The sequence below is a fragment of the Phalacrocorax aristotelis genome, chromosome 2 (assembly GCF_949628215.1).
Source record: "Phalacrocorax aristotelis chromosome 2, bGulAri2.1, whole genome shotgun sequence".
NCBI classification, from domain to species: domain Eukaryota; kingdom Metazoa; phylum Chordata; class Aves; order Suliformes; family Phalacrocoracidae; genus Phalacrocorax; species Phalacrocorax aristotelis.
The window spans coordinates 84,192,771-84,217,476 of NC_134277.1; the positions used below are offsets into that span (position 1 = coordinate 84,192,771).

Here is a 24,706-nt window from a genome sequence, read left to right on the forward strand (position 1 = left end):
ATGTGGCTATTATTTTTTTTTCTTAAAAAAGGTGGGGGGGAGTGGAGGGGGTGGTCTGCCTTGAGGAATTGGATACTGTTCTGAAGGCAGGGTGGCGGGAGGGGGGAGGCAGCATCTGGAGTCAGGAGGTGGAAAGCAGAGAGCACTGCTGAAGGGTGCTTCCTTCCCTGACAACAGTATCCTGCCTGCTGGCTCAGGATACTGTTAGGTCTCAGCCTCCGGTGAGGAGCAGTGCAAGCATGGCAATCTCTCATAGCTCAGGACAGCAAGAAGGACCGGTGAGTGGAGCAGTGGTGAGTCATTAGCCAAAACAGGGAGAAAGGATGAGGGACACGTATGCGCAAGAGAACTTGATGAGCTAGAAGCAGGGGGACTGTGAAAGGATAGCAAAGCTTCAAATCAGTTTTGGCTTCACCATTTATTTGCCGTTAAATTACCAGCTGCGATTATGAACTACAATGAATGATCCTGATTTAAATTACACTGTAACCTCTCTGAGATCTTCAGATTGCCAGAACAGTGGAAAGGAGAATTACTTAGATGAGATTCAGTACTGTTACATTTTCAATATTATCTATAAATTGGCTAATCCTGCTGACTGACATATTTCACAGTTTCAACATTGCCTTTTTTTAAAAAAAAAATACTGCTTTTAAGGTATCCATCAGTGCCCAGATGCCTAAGAACATTGGCATTGTGCCTTTCTGTCCTGCCTGATAGCTGCAACAGGGAAAGAAGCAGCCTTTGTCATGCTTGTCTTAAAAATGAGAACAGATGGACCTCCTCTAAATGGGAGGATCCCCAAGCATTTGGGAAGGTCTCCCCAGTCTGTTGGAATGGCGGGCAAGAGATAAAAGGACTCATATAATAAATAAGTATGTATCCCTATGAGTTCAAAATATGTTCTTTTATTTAAATGTTCCTCCGTAAGTAAGCCTCACCTCAGTAAAAACTGTTGTTTTCAAAAGTGATGAAGTTGTCTTGATGAGCTTGTGTTGTGCATAAAGTATGTGTGCAGAATGTGGCAGAGTATTGTCCTATTGTGTGTGTATATATATTATTAAGAAAGAAGAGTGATTACCACATGATAAATACTCTAAATACTAGCATTAGTGCTATGAACACACATTAGTTTTGTATGTAAGGATATTCTTATGGGGGCTAATCCTAAACATAAATATAAGTAGCTGTTTTAAGAAACATAAGAAAATGGATAAATCTGTTGTTTGTCAAATCTTAGACCTCTTAAGAAATCTGAGCTAGAACAACCTTTCTTACAAGATGCTTGTTTTTTTTCAGATTTTGTTTGGCTCAAGAAAAACATGGTGTGGTAGTATTTCAGCACTGCTGCCTGTAAGATAAATTAAATGTTGCTGATGTACAATGAAATAATGATTCCCTGAAAAACTGAGACCCCTTTTCAACCCTTTATAAAGGCTAACTTTGAATGTTAGGGTCTGATTTATTTGTAGATTGAACTAGTTTACCTACCCTTAATCAAGGCAAGATCACAGATTAGAAGGAGGTGATTTATATGTGAAATAGCTAAAATGCTTTTTAAAAAGGCCACAAAATTGTAGGTCAGGAAGAAACCTCAAGAGATCATCCATTCCATAACCATAACCCACTATGGGACCAGCTATGACTAAACCTTTCTTAACAGATTTTTGTCTGCTCAGTCTCATTTAATCAGTACTATTTTGCATCATCTCATTCATTCATTCATTCATTCATTCATTCATTCATTCATTCATTTTCTCTCCTGCTCTTATTTTTTTCCTTCTTTTTTTGTCAAGTTGATTGTCCAGATGTCAGAGTTACTTGCATATTAACTACTGAAACTACATGCACAAGTTGGGGGTGTTGGAGGGAAATAACTATAATAATCACAAACTAAAACAAAGTCATATCCAGAACTAATTATCTGGAAATGTTCATCCAGCTTAGCATGATTGTTAAGTGAATAGTTATTAAGTGCATAGGTGGGACATCAGATGATGTCCCAAGCGTTCCTGGCGTGGTATGGTCCATGCTGGACGTACCAAGGCGCAGCTGAGTGTTCTCTCGAGCTCCTGAGCCAATGCAGCTTTTGCAGAGCCAAGTACCTCTTCCATGCAGAGGCTCTTTGGAAAACATATTTATCAAGTATTAGAAAAAAGGTATTTTGAATCTTGGGTTAGGAGGTAGTATTTCTGATGATCAAGTCCAGTTACCTCACCAGCTAAGGTTTTTAAATATCACCTCTCTCTTCTTCTTTTGCATGAGGCGGGGGAGCACAGCCATGAAAATAATTTGTTCCTCTACCATGAAGAATAAGCTTTTTATTGTCTAAAGAAGTGAGCAACTAATGGAAGCACTTCAGGTTGGGGAAGAAGAGGAAGTTGTTTTATAAGTTATCATTACAGATTATTGCAATAACAAGTTGACTTTTTTAACAAGCTTTTTTGACAGTGGAACAGAAATGTTTTTCCACTCCCTGCTGTTGGCAGTTAGATGATATTAAGAAAAATGTTAATATCATTATGATTAAAATTGGAAAGGATTGTCTCGAATAGGAGTGAGAAGAATATTTTTCATGACGTGACTAGTTTAGCAAAAATCTCCCATTGGTTACTGAATAAATACTGGAACTGAAATTGAAAGCTAGCTGAAAGTCTTTTGTTGGGTGTATTCATTTACAGTAAGCCGTGCTTACTACTGCTCAGGGGTAGGTATGAAAAATCCATATTCACTAGAAAGAAATTTACTCTTTTATTGTCAGGTAGTATTTTGTTTCTGTTTCACAGGCTTTCATTTTTCCCAAGGACATTTTTAAGACCAAGTGAAACTTGAAAAATAATTATTTTAAATGAGGAGAAAAAAATTACAGAACTCACAAAACATAGCATGACATGTGTGTGTGTAATGTAAGCAGTGAAGATACACAGAGGTAAAGCTATAACATTACTACTGTAAGACACAAATGGAATTAATCTGTAACTAGGTGTGCTAATCCCAATGTACTGTCGGCTATGAAACTATTTTCTGGATTTTTATCGTAAATTAAATTCTGCTTTCACAAGGCTTCACTTGTCCTTGAGCATTCTGAGACTTTCACAGGAAAGCATTCCCTTCAAATGCTAATTTTCTGAATAACAGCATGATACTAAAAGCACCGCTTCCAGGGAGGAAATAAAAAGCATGCAAACTCATGCTTTACTGAATGTCTGTGTCCTTGGTGTCTTTCTGCAAAGCTGTTATCACAGCCGTATCATGTGCTTTAAGCTGACTTGCTTGAAGTTTTCTTCTGTATATTAGAAATACATGTAGAATTGTGAAAATTGACTTAATTCTCCATTCAAAAGAAAAGGCAAAACGGGAGTTCAGTATTCTAAAATATTTGTATTTCTAAGCTCTCTTTCACAACTTGATCAACATTGCATGTGTGCTGTGTATGTAAATAGGTGTGCATCTGTCTTCACAGAATTTAATATGGGTATTTTGGTGGGGAGGAGCAGGGCATGTTTTTAAACTGAAAATGCATTTGTTGCCTACCCATGGAGCCTTTGGATATGTTTAGGAAAGGCTGAAATACAGATGGCTTTGAAACAGAGAGCTCCTTAACTTTGAATTATTTACTTTAATGAAAATTCCACATTGGCTACCTTAATTCTAAAAGCGAACAGTTTTGGGTTTGTTTTGTTTCTGTTAGAAAATTTTCTGTTTAATCATACAGAAGTGGTAGGTGCATAAATTATTATAATTATTAATGAATATTTATCTATATATTGCTGCAAATGTACATTTTTTTGCCATAGATTTCTATAACCCTCTATTCACTGCACAGTTTTGTACCCAATCATCCTCCCAAAATTCTCCATCTCATTCAGCAAAAAATTTAAGCACCAGAGGCTGATGTTTAAATTTTCATGTGTCCTTGGCATCACAGCTTATCAGTGCATTCAGTGTGAGTGCAGTTGGAGGTGGGCTTTTAGGAACTGTCGTGCATGTGGAGCCTACAAACAGATGAGTGTTACAGGCTAGGATGGGTAAAGGAGGGAAAACCAAAAGAAAGTGAAGAGGCACAATGGCAGTCTTTGAAATGTACAGGGACGTAATATAGCCGGAAGGACTTGAGGGAAGAGTTTGATCAGATGAAGATGTGGTATCTTAACCTGAGGAGTGGGACTTTTGTCTTTTTGGAATAAAAGTTCAATACAACAAACCACCTGCAGTTTCTGCGGGGGCGGGGGGGAAGGTCATTCCACTCTGAAAACTCTGTCTGAAGTATTCACTTGAGAAACCTTCTCCCTTTGGTCTCTGGTACCACCAAGTACTCTGCAGCTCAGAATTCAGCCTGGTTGAGAGGTCACTGCTCCTGCCCTGACCTTGCTTATGCAGGTGGCTGGGCCTGAGCAAGCAATTAATAACATAATAGCCATCTAATGTTTTGAGAACCATCTCATCCTGCCATTCATGACCTAGTGTGAATTAGCGCTACAGAGACTTGTGCTACGTAGTGCCTAAGTGGTATTTTAGCTACCTGATGTCTGCAGATGTTGCTGACAGCTGAAGGATTATAATTTGTTAGCTCAGTAGGCCGCCTTCTTCAGAATAGGGCACATTATCTCCTTTTGCTCCTTTTTTTGTTCAGTTTGAGTTTAGCCCTGGGTTCAAAGAGAGAGCAACTCTATTTTTTTAATATCTGTATGTAGATAGTTTGCCATGACTTTAATGGTATCCAAGTAGTTCTATTTTGACATAGCAAAACATTGCATACCCATGTCAATGTGATTGGTTCCCAGAAATGCCAAATACTTCAGAGGAGGTAAAATGATCATATTCTTGAAAATATAATCAAAGAATGAAATAATGTAGTGTTCTTTTCCAGGTCATCTAACTGCAAATATAGGAGGTTATTCCACCACCACCCCCTTCCCCGCCCCCCCCCCCCCCCGAGTTCTGAAAATCTGAGGTCTGAAATTACAATTTTCTCCCTTTTTGATGTTACCTAGCTTTATTTTAAGATTTATATCTTTTCATGCATTATATATATTTATAAAATAAGTAATATGTGCATTATAAATCAAAGGAAGCAACTTTTAAACTAATGTTAATTGTTGAAACAATAACTATTTTCCTTAGTTTTATCTATCAACATTAGTGGCCTGATCCAAAGTCCACTGGCATCAGTGGGATTTCCTTCATGTTCTGCATTTCTTAACTCAAAATAAAGGAAAAGTGTCAATGAAAGCGATAAGCAACAATTCTGAACCCACTCCAAAGAAATAAGTACTTCTCCCTTATGTGAAGCAGAAGGACCTGTGGAATTCAGACCACAGGATATTTGTAAGGATAGCTACTTAGTATGATTTTTTAGAAAAAGAAAAAATAAAGAGAAACAAATTGATGATTAAATAAAAATAAACATATTTAAAATACACTAACTTTTCCCCTGTTCTATTTTATGCATCTGTAGGAAAAGTCAGGCATCAAATAATGGCAGTTAGAAAATTTACTTCTGAAGCATGTTTCCCACAAATTACGACAAGTGATATAAGACACCTGCAACATTTTTAAGATTACTTCTTTTGGAAGTAATTGTGAGCCAGATAAAAAGTCATTCTAAAATAAAACAAAACTGGTTCAGCGCTAGTGTTACCAAACTCCAATGGAAATGATTAGTGCCTGTGCTTCAGAATGTAGATTTTTTTTTTCCCAACAATTTTGATCAACTCATGATTTTATCCTTCTTGTGAAACACAAAGTGGGTCTCATTGTCATTTACAGAGGAATAGCTCTGATACAATATTTCTTGTTTAACTTCTCCCATCAGCTTCTGTTGTGATGCTGAATACTTACTCTGTAGGTTTGCTCCTCAAGCACACACAGGAAATTCTCCATGGGTGTGTATTTGTGCCTGAACAAAGATTTTATTCATAGTAATAGAAAGGGTGGAATGCTGGAGGCATTTCCATTTTTCTCCAGAGTTTTCTTGAGCACACCTTTAGTGAATGTGATATTTACTACATTTCCAACATTGGTCTCGGTTTCCTTTAGTTCTGATGGTACAAAACTGTTAGGGTTGGAAGGAAAGTATTTGCAGCTGATTGAATAATGTTAAAAATTATCACTTGAGAAAAACAACCTACTTGATCTCTTATAAAAATAAAATTTGTGTTTCTGCTGCCTAACCACCAGTCTGCTTTGTTGCCGTTATCTCTGGTGTTAGGGGTGTACTGCACTAGTGAACTAGTGAATAGGTTATTCCTTATGTGGAATAAAACTGATTTTAGTAATGTAAGTAATATTTACTCACGTGAGGATGACTGAGTGAAAGCTTGTATTCAGTGGGTGTTTGAAGTACCAAACTATATTTTTTTTTTTTTCCTGAAAAAAGAATAAATATTTGTGAGCTTCCTAGTATTGGTGAAATTAGGTTAGAAAAAAGACACTGGGAGATCAGAGTCTTCCCCAGGTCTTCTGCTAGGCCATGTGGGCACTTCCTCCTGGGCTTCTTAAATGTAAAGGAGACAGTCTATTACGAAAAATGTGTTAATGAATTAACTATACATCCAAAGGAGACTATAGGTCCTCTGTTTTGACACCTCCTTGTACTGCTAGCAAGAATATCTAGTAATAGATATATTAATGGTAATCTTAATTTTTTCCTGAATTGAACTATTTTTATATTCATTTCCCTATCATTTTACACATTCTATTTCAAAGCATCATTTGCACCTAACAGTTTCTTGGCATCTGGTAGCTTTAGAGTTTGTAATCCTGTTCTGCCTGAATATTTTCTGGGAGGGGAGAAGGTGTCAGAGAGTCTCTGGGAAGAAAAATCTCTGAAATGATCATGATAAATGACATCTGTATTGATATGTCAGCATACACATAACAAACACTAAGGAGAGGAATATATTGCCTGTGAATATACTATGAATAGTTCGTTTATGTCATTGAATGTTCTTGGAATAATGGCCCTGGAGAAAGGTCAAATTTTAACAGACTTTTTTTTTATCAGTTATTTTAATACGTGATAGCAGTGAATGGAACAGCGTGCCTGGGTTTCCTTACATGTATAGAAAGAGAACATTAGCATTCCCTATTGGAATTAGATGAATATTAATATAGGGCATTGCTTAATGAGAAACATACATTTTGGGTTAAATGTAATATGCAGAATATGTTACTGTTTGTTTTAGTAAATTGATGAGGCTCTGACTTGCTTTATTGAAATACTTTCTGTTAAACACCATCAAAGGGGAACTGTGGAAGAAAATAGTTCTCAGCTAGGTTTTTTTTTTTGCTAAATTCAAGATAATTCTGTGGTCAGGATATATCTATCCTGGAGACAAATGAAAACAAGTTCAAGTATCAAACATGTGACTTTACAATGGACAGCAAAGAACATATATATTTTTTCAGGGAGAAATTTAGAACTTTGAGGAGAAGGTTTTATTTAATTTTTAAAGTTCCTTATATCTGAAGCTACATAAGATGAATTCTTCAGCACGCTTTCCATGTTTTTTAACATATTGGAGAATTTTAATGTAAAAATGATTGCTCAGAATTATTAGAATATCAAATGTTAGACAATTTTACATCACAATTTTACATCATCTGCAGATACCTAATTCATGGACATAGATTCTTCTTGTGTATCCTGTTACACAGAAATATACCACAGCTGCTTTTAGAAACAGACATTTCATGGATTCAGTGCAGGAACAACTAAGCATATTTGGAATCTAAATGTAGGTTTCTGGAAATTTGGAAGGTTTGGTCTTTTTGGTTGCCATTTCAGAAGTTTAGCGTCGTTTCTTTTCCTCATTATTAGAATGTGTGTTGTCAGTCACAATGAGGAATGGTTGTTGTCCATGAAAGGATGGAAATGCTCTGTACTGTGCTGAAAAGATATCATGCAGGACTGGCAATTACACTGTCAGGTGGAAAAAATAGCAAAAGATTATATGTTACACAAGGTCTCTGTAGGAATGCTGTTAACTCAAAATGCCAGTCAGTCATAAAATGTGATATAAAATTGGTTTGTAAACATTTTCAGAACTTGTGTTTTACTTGTCCAGAAGTTGTACTGAACCAAATGTAAATAATGAGGGGTTTACTCTGCCTTACAATCAAAGCCTTGCAGTGGTGGCAGTACAGATATTTATGGACAGATGGGGGTCATGATGACTCTAGGAAGAATACAGAAGCAGTAGCATACTACCCCTTTGAAAAAAACTGTGCTCATTGGTAAGAATTACCTGATAAAAAACCCTTGAGCTCAGGAGCTCTACTACGTCTTGATAATCCATGTGTTCAGTATGGAAATACACAAAAAAGACTCCTGAAATCCCACAGTTTACATCCGTAGGAGATCCAGAAAGCTTTTGTAACAGTTCATAAGAAGCATGCTAAAGGTAAGGATGGTTGTTTACATTCCTGTTCACTGAGGGTGATACGTTCCCATTTCTTTATTTCTACTTGTAAAAGCATAGCCATCACTGTAACAGTCGCGACCACTTCATCACTTTTTTATTGCAGTCATTGCATGACTTATATCTGCAGAGGGGGCTGGTGATAAGCTTCTGCTGTGAACGTGGATCTTCTGACTTACCCAACAAAGATGTCGAAAGTAGGATAGTTGGCATTCTCCACTGTCAACGGGCTTTGAGGCACTAGTGACCCTTTAAAGAAATTTGTGGAAATATCTCATCACGATGATGCGGGGCTGTTTTCCTGTGTCATGTAGTACTTTCTGCTTCTAGCGAACAGCAAGAATACTCACATAGGAAGAAGAAAAGTGTCTGTGGTGGTAGGAAAAAAATCATATTCTCTTCTAAGGGAGATATAGAAGAAGAGTGATCACTTGTGAGATATGTAATAGAAAACCTATACAGAATCAATTTTTTACATATCTAAATATCACCCAACAAGACAAGCTGCAGGCCACATGAAAGAGATGAAATGGCATTCCAGATGCACAACCGAAAACATGCCTTTAAATATTAAATACTGTAGAAGCAGTGAATCAGTACCCCGTTAAATTAATATTCTGATATTCAATAATGTCATACCACTTTCTAATATTTAAAAAGTATAGAACAGAGAACTCTTAACAAATAAAATGACCAAAAAAAAAAAGTCAATGATGAAAACAGGCATTTGTTTTACCTGGAAAAGTGCATTAACATGAGTTGATAAGGAGCTCACAAAAATACGGAGATGAAATCCTTTTGAAACAATGATCTCTGCAGTCCTTGGCAATGCGTGGTAGTGAGTTCTTTTCAGTTTCTTCAGAATGAAACAACTTTTTCACCTGAAATAGAAGCCATTGGACAGTAGCTAACCTGTTTTCTTTCCACAGTCTTAGAAATTTCTCAGCAAATTAGCTTCAAAGACATCAAAATCAAAAATGTGTGAAAGATTTTTGGAAGGATGGAATAAAAGGAAGCTGGTAAATTAATTATCTCTCCTTGAACTTTTCCACATAAAGTTTTTTTCCTAATCAAACTCTGTAATTGAGTAAGTAAGCAAGTCCCCAACATAAAATTTTCTCTTGTTCATTTTGCATGGCTCACAAATACTACATCAGAAAATCGCACATTTATTTTTATCTTCACCATATTATTTAGGAAGAGCAAAGGAGAAAGAAGTAATTTAGAATATCACATGGCTACACTGCAGAGTTGTTTTACCAGAACTTAAAAATTAATATATTGTCTTAAGATCTTTCATAAAGTTGACAGTATTTGCTGTAGCACTGTCAGGCAAACAAGCAAACAAGCAAATAAATCATACTTTCCATAAGAGTTTGAGTACTATTACACTTAGAGCTCTGTGTTCCAGTGAGCTATTTCTGTTATTCCTGTTAATATAAGGGGAAGCTATACACATGGGGGTCACACATAATATGGAATTCATTGATCAGGGTTTTAGAGAACTAATAGTTCTTTCTAATTTGGAAAAAAAAAAACAACAAAAAAAAAACAAAAAACCAGAAATAAACCTTAGGTGTGTTCCCTTTTCTCCCTCTGTACTGCAAATGGAAAGGAAAAGCAGAGTTTGATTCTGTCTTTGTGCATATAAAAAAAAATAAATGGCAATAAGAGTAACTTGACTGAGGAAGCACTAGAAATGAAGGTCAAGAGCATCTGTAGAAAGTCTGCAGAAAGCATACGTGGAAACAGAAACTGCATTTTTGCTCCATGTGGTCTCAAATGCGCAATGTTTTCCAGTGAAGAATAACTTTTCACTACTTCAGTGAAATTCCAAGCCCCAAAGTCTTGCATTGCTTGGTGTTTTTAAGGAGTATATGCACTTAGCATTTTCCTGACCTTGACCTTTTAATGCCCTAAGCAAACATTCTTTCATAAGAAAATAAGTTTACTTCTCCAGATAATGCAAATTATGATATTGGTACCTATGGCTACATTTTGCATCTTTCAGGTTTAATGAATCTGTGACTATGTAGGTGAACAGTAAGGCATTTACAAACGTAGCAGTGCTTCAGTGACCTAAATAAATTAGAAGTTTGCAAGGCCTATGCCAGAGAATAGTACCATAAACTGAAGCACTTTTATTTTATGCTTGTGGCCATTTTTAGGAAAGACAAGATTTTTAGAAGTGCTTTATAGTGGCACAACACCTCTAAAGACAAATTGTCATTTAGTAACAACACAAACTGAAACAAAACCATCTTCTTCTAATGGTGATGTAATGTAGCCAGGTCTTCTAGTAACAGTGCATCATCAAGGCATTTGGATTCAAACTTAGTCAAATGTATGGTCCTTGTACCTGGATCTAGGTATCTAAATTATTACCACAATTACAGATTTATTGATCATAAAGTGAGGTTTTGGTGACACTGATTGTGAGGAGATGCTGAAAACTGAAGACCATTCAATTTTATAAATTTGTCTGGAGAGCAGGAAATAGTTTTCTGTGAGGCTAAGTGACATATGACATCAGAGGGGAGAAAGGAGTCATATATTGCCAGAGCAGAATGCTATGAACTAATATATCATCGACCCATGCATTAATTACTTGTTCATATCCATTGAAGCCAGACTTTTGACTATCATACAAACAAACCTGCAGAAATCTGGCCTAGATCTTCAGAATTATTTGGCTGAATACAACAACTTGAAGTCTAACTTTCATCTCTCATAGTTTAATTTACCTTTTTTCTTTTCCCTGTTGATGATTTTTTTCTGATGGCATGGGAAAGATGAGTTTCTAAATTTTCTTAAATTCTATAGCCTTTCAGGAATAATTTTTTTATGGCTTCAGGAGCCCATCCCCTCCCACTTTCTCTGGTAACTGCATAGTTCAGCATTGTCTAATGATATCACAGCTTGATAGACTGGAATCTGGTTTGGGGCTTTTAAAATCTGAGTGGTTCTCTTATTTCTGGGTAACTTTGGTAGTTCAAGTCTGTGAAACTCAGATTACTCAGCTTTGAAAGGGAAGTAATGATACTTGCCTTTTAAGGAGCCTGTGAGATCCAAAAGAATAGAAGATCTGTAACTAAGACCTTTTATGATTTTCCTTACTTAGTCAGAAGTAAGGGCGATATGATATGACAGAGTCAAGCACTTATCTTACGCTATTTTGGGGCCATTCTGCAAAAGGGTTGTGGCAGATGAGCATTTCATGGGTTAAAGGCAGAGCGCTTCCGCTCTGAAACAACTGTCCTGGCTATAGAGTAGTGCTGGGGAATAAGGAGTCTTGTTTTTGTTCTCTGTTTAAAAATAATCTTTTTTCAGATAAGACCCAAACAAAAAGTCCAGCCTCATTTCAGACATGTTGTAGAGTAACAGTTCAATGAGCTGTAGTCACTTAGCCGTGGGACCTGCAAAAAAGCAATTTATATAATTATATTTTTAGAAGACTTCGGTTAGCATGGTCTACAAGGGGATGCCTGCCCAGCTCTTCAAAACCTGTAAAACAAATATTCTGTATAAACGCTTTCTTAAAAAAATAATAGTTTCTATGCCCATCATAGCTTTTGCTCAAGTAAAAGATGTCTGAAATGAAAGTGTACAACTGTAAAGAGGGTTCAGGCAAAAACTTCAGCAGAGTGGAAGTATTTTTCTTCTATATTGATTTAGACACATAGTACACTGAAAGTACAATTTTGGATTCTATTTTTCTTAAGAACATATAGTGTTCTTTGAAAACAAAACAACAGTTTTATATATAAGCGTTTATTGTGTTGTTTCAGGATTCCATTTTCTATTTTTCTTGTCATTCACTGGAGTCCTCCTTTTGTACAGAGAGAAAATAGAAGCTAATGGTGACCACTTGTGTCAGCTTTACTACACCTGATGTTATTTCAGATGTAATTGCATATGCACCTGCATACTTCTGCCATTACCCAGTCTCCCCAAAAGCAGCAGCAAAGGAGAGGACTTCAGATAAGCACATCTTGCAAGAACAGGTGTTTGTATGCTGTGGTGTTATACTGTGGAGTTAACACTGTTTCAGTTGTGGTTTTTCCTGGCTGATTGCAATCCAATTATTTTGGTCGATCTCAGAAAACCCATTGAGCAGATGGGGCAATTGCAAGACTGTATTTTCTTCCTCTGTTTGACAAGGGTGTGGAACAGCTTCTCCTCAATTTGTGGACACTGCTATGGATAATACAGTTATCACCTGGGCTAATGATTCCCTCTGAGAATTCCATCAAAAGGTGTGACATTGCCCAGAGCAGTGTATTTCATTAAAACATACTTTATAGCTCAGACCAAAGGAAGCAAGTCTGCAGCAAATCTGAGGACACTTTTACTGCATAGGCACAATGAGCATTTCGGTAGTATCAGCTAGACTCTGATTTTGTAGTGTGCACCATTCAGAATAATTTTATATGTGTTTTTTCCTACTACTAAATTATTGTATCATTTCTTTTAAATTACATGTTGTGTCTACATAAACATTAAAGGAAGTCAATATGATCACAGTTCTTATCAGAAAGTTTAAAATATTTTTTTTACTCAGTGTTTTAGTGATGTACTGTTAATTCGTTATACATATCTACATTGTGATGTTTTTAGTGAAGCATTAAACAGTCCTGTGCAACAAAAGTAAAGTAACAAGCATACATTTTTTTTTAAAATATATTCTCCTTTACTTTGCTAAAGCCCGTAGCTCATGTTGTTTGGGAATAATTTTGTCATTCCTCTAGGTCAGGCACTCGTTGACAGACTTTGCTGTGGTAGTGTTGTGCTGGGGCCCTCTTGTTGTCTGGTTAAACTGATTGGCAATGACAACAGAACTGAGAAGGGGAGGTTCTGCTGCTCTCCTTGAAAGACCTTGCTGCTCCCCAAGCAGAAGACAATATTTTATTCAAAGGACATAATCGTATTGTCACAATCAGAACTTAGATTTTGCTTTTGCAATTCTGTGCATATTTTTATTGCTTATTATTTGTCAACAGTAAGTGTTAATTCTTTGCAGTTATATCAAAATAATAGCCGTTTATGTGTACCTAACCACTTTTACTCTGATTAAATTGATTAGGTTAGTGCAAGAGTTCTTGATTTTTCAAATCAGCCTTGTATTTGAATTTAGCATTTTAATGGAAATCTCTTAATAATTTTTTTTTTCAACAGAACAGCACATCATTTATCCAGATCCAAGAATTTATTGGTAGTGAAAGTCATTACTAGTCCAGTTAAAATGCCGCCCACACAATACACCAAGAATCCAAATTGTTCAGTTAAAGAAAATGGGGGGAAACAGTCACACAATTAAATCACTAATAGACAACTCTTCTACTTTACTACTGCGCGTCTTATCCAGGTTTCTTTCTTGTTCTTGTGGTCGTGCCTGGTTTCCTGGTCACATCTTGTCTTCCTTAGGTAAGCGCAGGGGAGCATGGTGATAACTGTGAGTTGTTGGCATCCCACATTCCTAGCAGGAGCAGGATGTTGGCTTCCTCATCAAATTTTTGATTGGTTTTATAGTATTTATTGGTGTGCTGCTTTCCCGCTGGCCCCTGCTTCTATACTGCCCAGTAGTTTCTGCCTATTTGTGGTCATTTACTTGACAAGTATATATGTTTCAGTGTTTGCTTGTATGATGTGGCTAAGCATCAGCTAAAACAATTAAGTAAAAGATGTATGAAGATGAAGGGTAGTAAATAAGGCCAGTAGCTAAGCAGCAGCTACCTGACCATTTGGTTTCGTGATTAGGCTTTAGCCACCTGATTGCTTTGCAGTAACTAGCAGTAACAATGCTGTATGAGCTGGGCAATAAGCCTACAATCTGTGCATTCATTTTACAGCAGTTAATATGCTGGTGCATCAAATCATAAGTGTTTAAAGACTCATCGTATCAAAATTAATATAAAAATATAAAAAAACCCTAATTAACTGAAATGTTTGGTATACCTCTTCAAATCATACCTTTGGAAAATGTAGCCCTTCTACAGTTTCTGCAGGAATACTGAAAGAAAGTTAAGCATTTGAATGGACTGATGGAAGAAAAATGTTTTAAGCCTTAGCAAAACAAGGACACCTTGGTTGCTGTTCTACAAAATCAGTCGTACACTGCTGATATAGGCTAGTTAAAGACTGAGGAACCACCACAAGTCATTCTAAATCCACCCTGTTATTAAATATGTCAAGAAGTGGGGCTCACTGGGTTGATAAAGACGACATTCCAGATATGGTCTTCAGCTATTATTTTCAGTTTCTTCCTGTCCTAAAAATTCAGAGAAATGAAGATAGGAATAATGCCCATCAGGGGATGAAAGTTAAATACTCTCTGGCAGCTTCTGGTTATGGACAGATTCAGAATATGTAATAGATATGTTCTTGTTAGGAGCATAACCAAATCAGCAGTGATAAGTAATGTTTTCAGAAGCCAGCCCATCACTTAGGATAGAAAACACATTTCCTCCAGGAATTGGTGAACTGGATGAAAGTTGGGGGTTTGGAGACATTGCTGTCAGGGAGCAGCAGAGTGGGGCAGCTCCCTGGGTCTGGGGCACTGGGGGTTTCCCCAGGGGGAGTCGTGGCAGGGCCTGCCGGGAGCAGGGCAGCCAGTGGCTACCAGGGCAAACCCAGCTGGGGCATCGGGCACCCTGGGGATGGGGCCAGGCCAAGGCCAGGTGGGGACATGGTCCCTCTGTGGGCCTGGCTCAACAGGGTCCATGGCTGGGCAGGACAGGGCTGTGGGGAGCTGGAGACTGGCCCTGGTCTGGCATTGCTGGGGCAGGGCCTGGTGGCCCTGAGGGGCTGCAATGAGTTCCTGAGCCATGGGCAGGATGGGGGTAGGGAGGGCTACATGGTAGGTGCAAGCTGTATTAGTCTCTAGTGGTTAATTAGGCAAGCTATTGGTCTGCAAAGTCGTTTTTAAAATAGGGTTTGGGGTCTAAGGTGAGATTGCTTATGGAATCAAGTTGAAACAATTTAAGAAGGAAAAAAAGGCTTCTTTAAGCATCAGTTAAAAAGTTAATATCACAGATCAATAGATAATCATCAGATGAGGTGGTCTATCATAGAAAGTAAGACCTACTGAAAGACTTTTCAGTAATATTTTTATAGTCATAGTTAAAACCTCTGATGCAGAAATCAGAGACCTGTGTTTGTGTTTGGCATATTTCCCTTTTATTTCTTTTCAATGCTCATTACTCGTCTCAACATTATGAGTAATCATGTTTCAGTTTGCGATGCGTTTGTATTTCTTTTTAAATTAAGAGACTCCCGCAACGTTCCAACTTTCTGTCTCTGACTGTCACAGCAGGGGAAAAAACAACACCACGTTTTTTGTGTATCTAAGCTATTTATTCACATTACTACAGTGAGTGAGTGTCTTATCCTCATGTTCTTGCAGTAGCCATTGGCAAAGGTGGTGGCACCTCATTGAAATGAAATGTCCACACCCTTTCTAGGGGTCTGGGTTGAGATGACTTCCCCAGGTCACACAAGTTAGGTCTGAACTGGTGAACAGAACATGGGTTGGCTTGAGTCTGCATTGCTTAGCGGCATCCCCCTCTCTGTCAAATTAATCTGAAAGAGAAATAGTTACAGCAGTCCCAAGTAGAGAGAGAGTTCACTATAGTCCAGCTAGATTTTTGTCCCTTGATGTATTTCATAAATGATTGTAGGCATAGCTACAGAAATAGAGTCTCCCAAACCACGTATTTGTAATCTAAATGGTGAATAGCATTTATTCTAATTAGAAATGCTTTTGTGGAATAAACCACCTTTTGTGGAGATGATTTCATAGTACGCAGGGAAAAGAAAGAAGTGCACCCTGCTCAGGGACATGAATCTCTCATTAATCTGTTAGGCATTGTCTTAAGCAGGGATTCCCAGGGGCTCTCTTCAGCACAACACATACTGCAAATAAATGTTAGAGAGAAGCCTTGATATTTTTCTGCTTGGGCCATTTTGTACTGAGATGGAAGTATTAAACAAGACAAACAGCTATTTAATCTTTACAGAAAAACTGAAACACAAACCAACTGACAAAGGAAAGGCCCTTTTGTTATCCAGTAGAAGTGCTATGCAAAATCGTCCTATATGAATTTAAAATTCAGCATTAGAAATTAAAAGGCATAAATCAAAGTGTTATATTTCAAACAATATAAGAAATATCAGGCAATAGGGAAGCAGGAACTTTTCTTAACTTTCATTTTCAGTTGTTGCCTTAGAACTGCAGTGTAAAAGACCCAGTTGCACATTGAAGTCTTTCAGTGTTTATTAATAGCCAGATAATATTATTCTAATGATATTCCTGTCTGCATTTTTCAACTGAAATTTGTTGGGTAACATGATGTTTAGGAGGAATAACATATAATTGTTTGGCCATGCAATCAGCTGAGAATCTTTTGTGTATCTTAACTTTCATTACCTGTTAGGTGCAAAAGCCCTCTGACTCAAAATGTACCTGGATTGTCTTCACTGATAACAGGTACAAATAGTTGTTTCTTCACAACAAAAAATATCCAATGTTATTAATTTTTCCAAATGATCCGTGCATCTTATGGTGAATCTCTGGTTGTGCCTTTCTGCAGTGTGGTATTGGAATGCCATGTCTCTATTGATATTTGGGTTTTTTGAAGAAAGCTTACTTCTTAATTTCTACAGCAGTTCCTTATTCTGTTGATTCCTTACATATCTATGTAACCAATTTCTTAACTGGTTCATAATTTCATAATTCCAGTTATGAATACAGTGATTTTTGTTGGGATCTCTGGTATACTGGAATATGCTTTTACATATACACATGCAGAGTTAAAAAGAGAGAATGAGGATGGAGATTCTTCGATTTCAGTTTGGGATAGTTTTAACTTAGGTTCCTTATAGCTTTATAACCTCAGCAAATTTTTAATTTTCCTGGGCATATAAATTTTCTCCTGGGTTTCTTGGGATTTTTTTTTTTCCCATAAATTAGAGACAATCTTTCTGAGGCAAATGTTAACATTTGCAAACACTAACACTTGGGAATCATTTTATGAAAAAAGGAACCTGCAGCAAAAAAAAAAAACAACCCAACCAATTCTGATAGACTGTTTCTGAAAAATTGGAATACCAGCAAACCACAGTTAGAATAGCAGAATACATTGTTTTTAGGAATAAATCACTTCAGAGAACATTTTGACTTCTAGGAAGTTTGGATCCCTGGCATTTTACATTGATAAAATACAGTATTATTCTGAGGACAAGAAGGGATGTAACCAGAATTTTGCCTACTTTAAAGGAAAGGTATAAGACTGTCCTGCTGTGCTATAAAGGCAAAGCCAAGCAAACAGGCCATTCTTTCCTTCTTTCTTTCTTCCATTTTCAAAATAAAATAAATGGGTCCACAATAGTGACCCAGTTTTGTTTTGGTTATTCATTCAGATTTTCTTGTGGCTCAGAAAAGTATATGGTATATTGACTGAAGTTTATATGATCTGGCAATCTTAATTTTATTAGACTTTCCCCTCCCAGTCCCCCCTACAGGACAAGATATAAATTATGCGTGACACCATAATTTTATAGATTTAATACACGAGATTCAAGCCCCGTATGCTTACTCCTTTTACAAATAGCAAGCTAGATAATTTTAAAGGCAAGACAAAGACCTGGCAAAACAGGTACAAGGACAGAGTGACAAAATAGGAATACCTCTGTATCTTATTATTTAAGGAAAATAAAAGATGATTTTTACCTCCAAAAGCTGTATTTTCCCTCTATTCATCCCTAAATGATTTCTGAACTGAGAATGGAAAGGAGTCTGGAAACTGACACCTTGTGTTCCATTAATTAAAAATAGTGTCTTGCATTCTGCTTCTGCTTTGCTCAGAATCTGTATAGAAATGCCACACTGCAGATATTGAGAGATAGTCAGGGCAGTGGGATAAGAATAAGAATGAGAGAGTTCTTAAATTAGAAAGTTTCCCTTCTGATTTAACATCACAATATAACTGCATAATACCTGAGGCTGTTCATTTCTGCATTATCACTTTGTTCTCATTGTACACCTCAATAAATACATGCTGTTCTCAAAGTTGTTTTAAAGAAAAAAAATGACAAAGCCTCTCAATCTATCAAAAAATCACCCCTCCTTCTCAGAGAACACATGTTCTTTTTTAATCTAAACAGGCAATTCTTTAAAGTCAAGTTAGAAGCACTGAGACTTAATAGGAAGCTGTTTTATGTTATCTCTTAATACACCAGGGTGCTTAGTGACTTTTCCTTCCCCTGTCCCCCGCCCTATGCCCCCTCCCCCGCCCCAAGTATAATAAGCTTTATTCTACTCAAGGAGGAGTATAATATATGTAACATATAGTTTATATATATTTTATAGCAGTAAGTGTGTATTAGGAACAATGAACATGCTGGAAGTATCAGTCAAAGTTCATTACTTACAAATAATTTAAATACAAGCAAATTTGGTGACTTCGTAGTTAAAAACAAACAAACAAAAACCAGAGAAAATTGCTGTGTTTGGTTGAGGGATAGAGTAATCGCGGACAGACAACTGTCACTGCCACAGTATGCGGTTTTCTTTTGCAGTAAATGATGCTGTCCTTGGGGCCACAGAAGATAAAATAGGTGGTGGGGCTGAACTACAGTCATTGAAACAAACAGACCTCAGTGTGACTGCTTCAGGCGTAGTGCTTAAGGCAGAGTTTCTAGCAGCGAGTGCTGTAAGATAACTACTAGAAGGACTAAAACCAAACCAAAATAAAATTTAAAACTCCCCACTTACAAGAATATTCTTGACTTAGGGAATGTTTCTAGAATGGATGTAGAACCCAAGAAATCCCAGCTTAAAAAATGAACTATGCTGGGTGGAAATGACCCCGAACAAAATTATTGACTTACCAGAGCTAGCACATGAGGAATTACGGCAAGAGGTGGGAAGGTTAAAAATCAAGTGTAACAGTGCTAACAGTAATATTATAGTTTTTATATCTTATGTGCAATAACCTTTTATGAAATTTAATATGTCATTTTATATGATTTTATGTGTATATATTCTACAGCTGCACTCCAATTCCGACAAAGGTGATGGATCAGTCAAATATATTCTTACTGGAGAAGGGGCGGGGACAATATTTATTATTGATGACACGACTGGAGACATCCATTCAACCAAAAGCCTAGATCGGGAGCAGAAGACACACTATGTGCTTCATGCCCAAGCTATTGATAGACGGACAAACAAGCCACTCGAGCCTGAATCTGAATTTATTATCAAAGTTCAGGATATCAACGACAATGCACCAAAATTTACAGATGGACCATACATTGTTACTGTGCCAGAGATGTCTGAAATGGGTAAGGAAAACCAATCGTTCTATTCAACAGTCTTTTAACAAGTGAAAATGCCACATACTGTTTGACAAAGTTATGACTCATTATTGTATTGTTGATTGTATGTAAAAGACATTGCAGCTGAGAAGAGATGATAAGAAGACATCAAGTGCAGCCTGGTATGCTACTTGGGACATCCATATTAAGAAAACAGTACGCACACACACAGACACACACGTTGACTGTAGAGGAAAGTCACTCTTATTCTTGAATGCTTTAACAGACATTCCTGGGCAAATGGTGCTTTGCACTCTAGAAACAAGATGCATTCATACATCTTCATTCAGCCACACACTTTATGGCATTCTCTTATGCCTACGTGCGTAGTCTATCCAATTCACATAATTGAACAAGTATAAAGGAATGGTAGTTTTCTAGATTATTTTAGATTATGGTGTCATATGTTTATTCGCCTTTGTTAAGTTTCGTATAAAGTGAACTGAAGTTCAGAAAAGTATTGATATTTGGTTTTCCCTGTAAGAAATGTAGTTCAGATATTCTTATTCTTTGAGGTGCTATATTATGCAATCAGTTTTCATTACTTATTGCTTCTCTGGTGCTGAAATTAGTTTATAACTTTCCTCTAATATCACAACATCAAAGCTACATAACTAGTCTGGGATAGACAAATGGAAATATGACTTTCATGCTAGATATTTTTTTAAGAAGGCTTAACTGTCATGACTGGTCTTTGTGAAATATGACTGCTGTCTTTTATTACTGAATGGGCAGTGCAGATAGTTACCTCATGAACACACATATTTCCCTTTCCTCCAAATCCCTACACACCCCATCTAAGAAACAACCTTCAAGTGCAAGATGTATCTAACTTTCCCAAGTGAAAAGTAGATAATTTGTTCTTCTCTCCTTGCTGTTTGTCTAAGAAGCAAGTGATAGACTTTAAGTTCTGCAGAGTAGAATTTTAAAAATTAAAAGGGAAAAATATTAAAATACATGCAGTTACTCAATTCTGGTAACAATATTGATCATACATGTAAGAGTGAATGAATATTGTCATTGAATCTTAATGGTTTGTCATTATTTGATCACTTTGAATGGTGATGAAAACTCATATGAGTAGATCAGAAAATAAGAGAAGTGTTTTGTTCCATACCTGAAAGCCAGATATGATATTTTGTTAAAATATTTAGATTGGATGGGAGGGTACCTTGTACAACATTCCTAGTGTAAGGTGAAATTCATTTTAAATAGGGAATCTGCATTCGGTTCGTCTTATGTGGTGCCACCTGACATTATTATGCTGAGTTCAAACATACGTGGTTGTGTAATGAGGGAAGTTTAATCTGTTTGTGGAAGTCTGCAACCTGTTTGAACTGCATATGGTTTCACAGTATGCAAAAAAATATTTCATGTGGAGAGATTAAACATGCCAAACCCACAGCTTCCATTACAGATACGCATAGTAAAAACAGTGCATTCCAAACACATCTACAATTATTTTCTTGTGTATACAAATGAAATATTTCCATATGAAATATTTGAAAACATGTACTAATCATACCAGTCCTAGAAAGACCAAAATATATTGAATCTTATTCCTGAACCATGGAGTTCAGAGCTGTGACAGTTCGGAAGCAGAGACTGATTTTTACACCAGTGGCTTCTTCATTGACTAAGTGGCGTTAATCTTGTATAAAGTAGAGAATAAGTATTCTTCCCTATCTACCAAAATGTCCTCAATACGTGATGTTCTGAAAAATAATCTACCTATCTGCGTCATAATAGTCTTTTAATACTGTGTTGTTTATAGGTAGTACCTTTCCTCCCTTTCCAGTCCCCTCCTCTCTTCCAAGTCCTCCCACAGTGTGCTATTTCAGATGTCTCTTCCCAGCCGTGGAGAACTCTAGGGCTTTTTTTCCTGCGGTCCCTCTTGCAACAACAATGCATGAAAGGAGAAGCATCTTTCTTTGGTCTCCTTTATTTCCTTCTCTCTTCTTCTTTCATAGGTTGTTGTTCTCATATTACCCTTCAACTTCCCTCTTATGAATTTTCTTCTTTTCACAGTCTGTTTCCCTACCACTGGGAATTGCTACCTCATCTTTGCTTGTAATTTCTATTCCCCCCTCCTCCCACATTTTATCATTATTATTTATCACACTTGTTATTTCTAATAGCCTATACTGGGTCTCTACCAGAGAGACTTGGTCATTATCTAACTAATAAAGTTTTTCAGATTATAGATCAAATACATCTTCATTCCTTAAAATCATTTGCAATTGGTTTATTGTTCTCTTAAACCATAGCTTCCTCTCAAATAATTACTTTCTAGATCTCATATGTAGGTCTTCATTCCATCCACACAATGATGCTAGTGCATATAACAGGACATGTTTTTAATGTAGAATTCCCTATTTTAACCATCTAAGCATACTATAGCAAATATCATTCCCACAAGAAATTTATAGAAGCACAGAGGGCAGTATTTCTGTGAGTAACGTCATAACAGCAGGACTATTCAACCAATGCACCTTTGTGGGAAGTACTACAGTGAGGGGATGGAGCTCCCAGTAAGAATATTGTGGGCCTGTATTAAGCCTTTTCAGTTGTCTTTGATAATTCACTGTGGCACAAAACTACTGTTAGAGTTGCAGTTCATTTGAGTAACATCAAAGCTCTTATCTCAGTTGTCTTTCGTCACAGAGACTGTCTTGATGTGAAATTCATTTCCTTTATCAACTGTCACCAAAAGTGCATAAGCCTGTCTTCCTCTTTTTTCAGTTTCCTTTGTCTTTAATGGAGACCATTTTAATTGATTATTTTTTCCCCTGTACAAGCCTTATATTTTCTGCGTAGGAAGAAAGAAGGTAGAAAGGGAATCAATGTTATCCTCAAAGTCAAAAGCCGCTAATATAATTATTTTTTATTTTTTCATTCTATTCATAAAAATTGTCTCTTTTTTTCATGCTTTCAGAATGTAGTATTTTTACACAGGTGTTAGTCATAATTCTGTAGTAGTCTGAACCTTGGTATTACCATGCAACTACTTTATGCAAGTTACTGTTTTCCAAAGAACAATTCAAATAGTTAGTCTGAGATGGCATTTTTGGTTATAAAACTGAGTGGATTATTGTAAACCAAGGAAGTTCTAGTGATAAAATAAAGCATTAACTCATATGTCTTATAAATGAAATACTTTACTTGTTGTACCTGAGGTAAATCATCAAAATATCTATTCCACAAGGCTTCCCTGTTGTGTGAATAAAACTGAATTTTCATATCCCACCATACAGGCAATCTGCTGTAGGCATACATTATATTTGCATTGCAAAATTATGATCATTATTTTCTTTTTCCCTTATTGATTTGTTTGTGTTTGTTGCATATTAAAAGCATTTTATTGTCTGCAGTCTCGGGAAGACTAATTCTATTATTGCTTTCACAGGACACATTCTTTCTGTCAAATAATGGAGATCCCTATGCCATTTTTATTAGTTCTGTAACTAGCAATTTTTTTGACATTTAGCTGTGGAGTCTATACGTAACTGAACTTCTTGTTGTTATTTTATGAATTCCTAAGGATGCTTCACTACATTTTTATATGGTCATTTAAAGAACCTTCAATGTTACTGTCTCTCTGTAACAGGCCTCATGCTGAGTGGCAGGTGATATTTTTGAGCTCCGTTATGCTGTTTAGTTTCAGCAGCAGGTTCCTGTCTGTATCCTCAAGAAGTTAGCTGGTATTCTTCCCACCATTTGAACCTTTCTTGATGTACTTGTAAAAGCTGTAGGACCTTTATGGCTTTTCTTTTTTTAGGTCACTGACAAGAAAGTACAGGTAAGTTTTGTTAAATTATTTGCCAAGTATTAGATCACAGTGTTCACTGTGGCACAAAGTGAACATATTGTTTATGCTTTATGTACTGTGCTGAAAGAGTTGAAAGAAAACGTGTACTCCTTGCCTTCACTGAACCTTTTCCTTAAAAGTTAGCTCAGGAACCAAGGTTTATACCTGGAATTATTTCTTCTGCAGTGTAAAAAAAACCTGAGTCTCGTTGAGAGTTATAACTATGCTCTGTTTTAAAGTATATGAAAGTGTCATAATTATCTAAATGTAAAAGGAAATAAAAACATTTTTCAGTCAGTAAAAGCCTTCCATATCTGCTCATTTTAAGGTAGCTTCAAAATGAGTGAATTATTGCATATGAAATTTTTTAGTGCTGAAGCCCTGTATAAGAAGAGTATTCCCAATAAATTCTACTTAGGAAATTAATAGACATACTGGACTTTTCTGAACTTCTTTCTAGGGTATTATAATGTAAGGTAGTCATAATTTCAGATAATCTGCGAGACAATATTCATGGTGTTCCTAAATATGATTTGTATGAGAAGTGCCTATTCACCTTCCTCTGTTGTTTGATTTTTATCTTCTAATGAAGATATCTGACAAAAAAAAAAAAATCGAGATTTGCTACAGTGAGGACTTGGATCAGTAATATAGACACTGGATTAGAAGTGTTGATTACCTGGTGAAATCACTATTTTCTAATGTAGAATGAAACAAAAACATGTCTTAACTTGTTAGTGTTCTAAGGCAATTAAAAGAATTAGTTTAGTCAGGCAGGAAATCCCTCTGTTCATTAAACTTCACCTTTTTTTAACTTCTTTTCCTTCTTTCCGATATTGATCCATTTGAGATTTTAACAGTGCAGCAAACTATGGAAAGTCATGCATACAGATTTGCATTCTCAACAGATATGTTTTATTGAACTGCCTCATTAAACATTAAAAATTTGTCTTTAGAGAGGCAGGTTGAAGTATTTCCCTTCAGCTTTTCTTTGATATATAACTTTACAAAATTTTTATTGTAAACATATTTTTAAAAAGAGAAAAACAGGATAATATATTTTGAAATAAAGCTACAATTTGATTTCCCAAGTGAAATT

The 24,706-nt window shown here is 36.4% G+C and overlaps 1 protein-coding gene across 1 annotated transcript in view; it reads left to right on the forward strand.

Moving 5' to 3' along the window:
- Positions 1-24,706, forward strand: part of CDH18 (cadherin 18) — a 205,976-nt gene that overhangs the window by 38,528 nt on the left and 142,742 nt on the right. Inside the window, exon 3 of the mRNA XM_075084232.1 lies at positions 19,472-19,766. Coding sequence (XP_074940333.1) covers positions 19,472-19,766 — 295 coding nt within the window. The remainder of the gene's footprint in view (positions 1-19,471; positions 19,767-24,706) is intronic.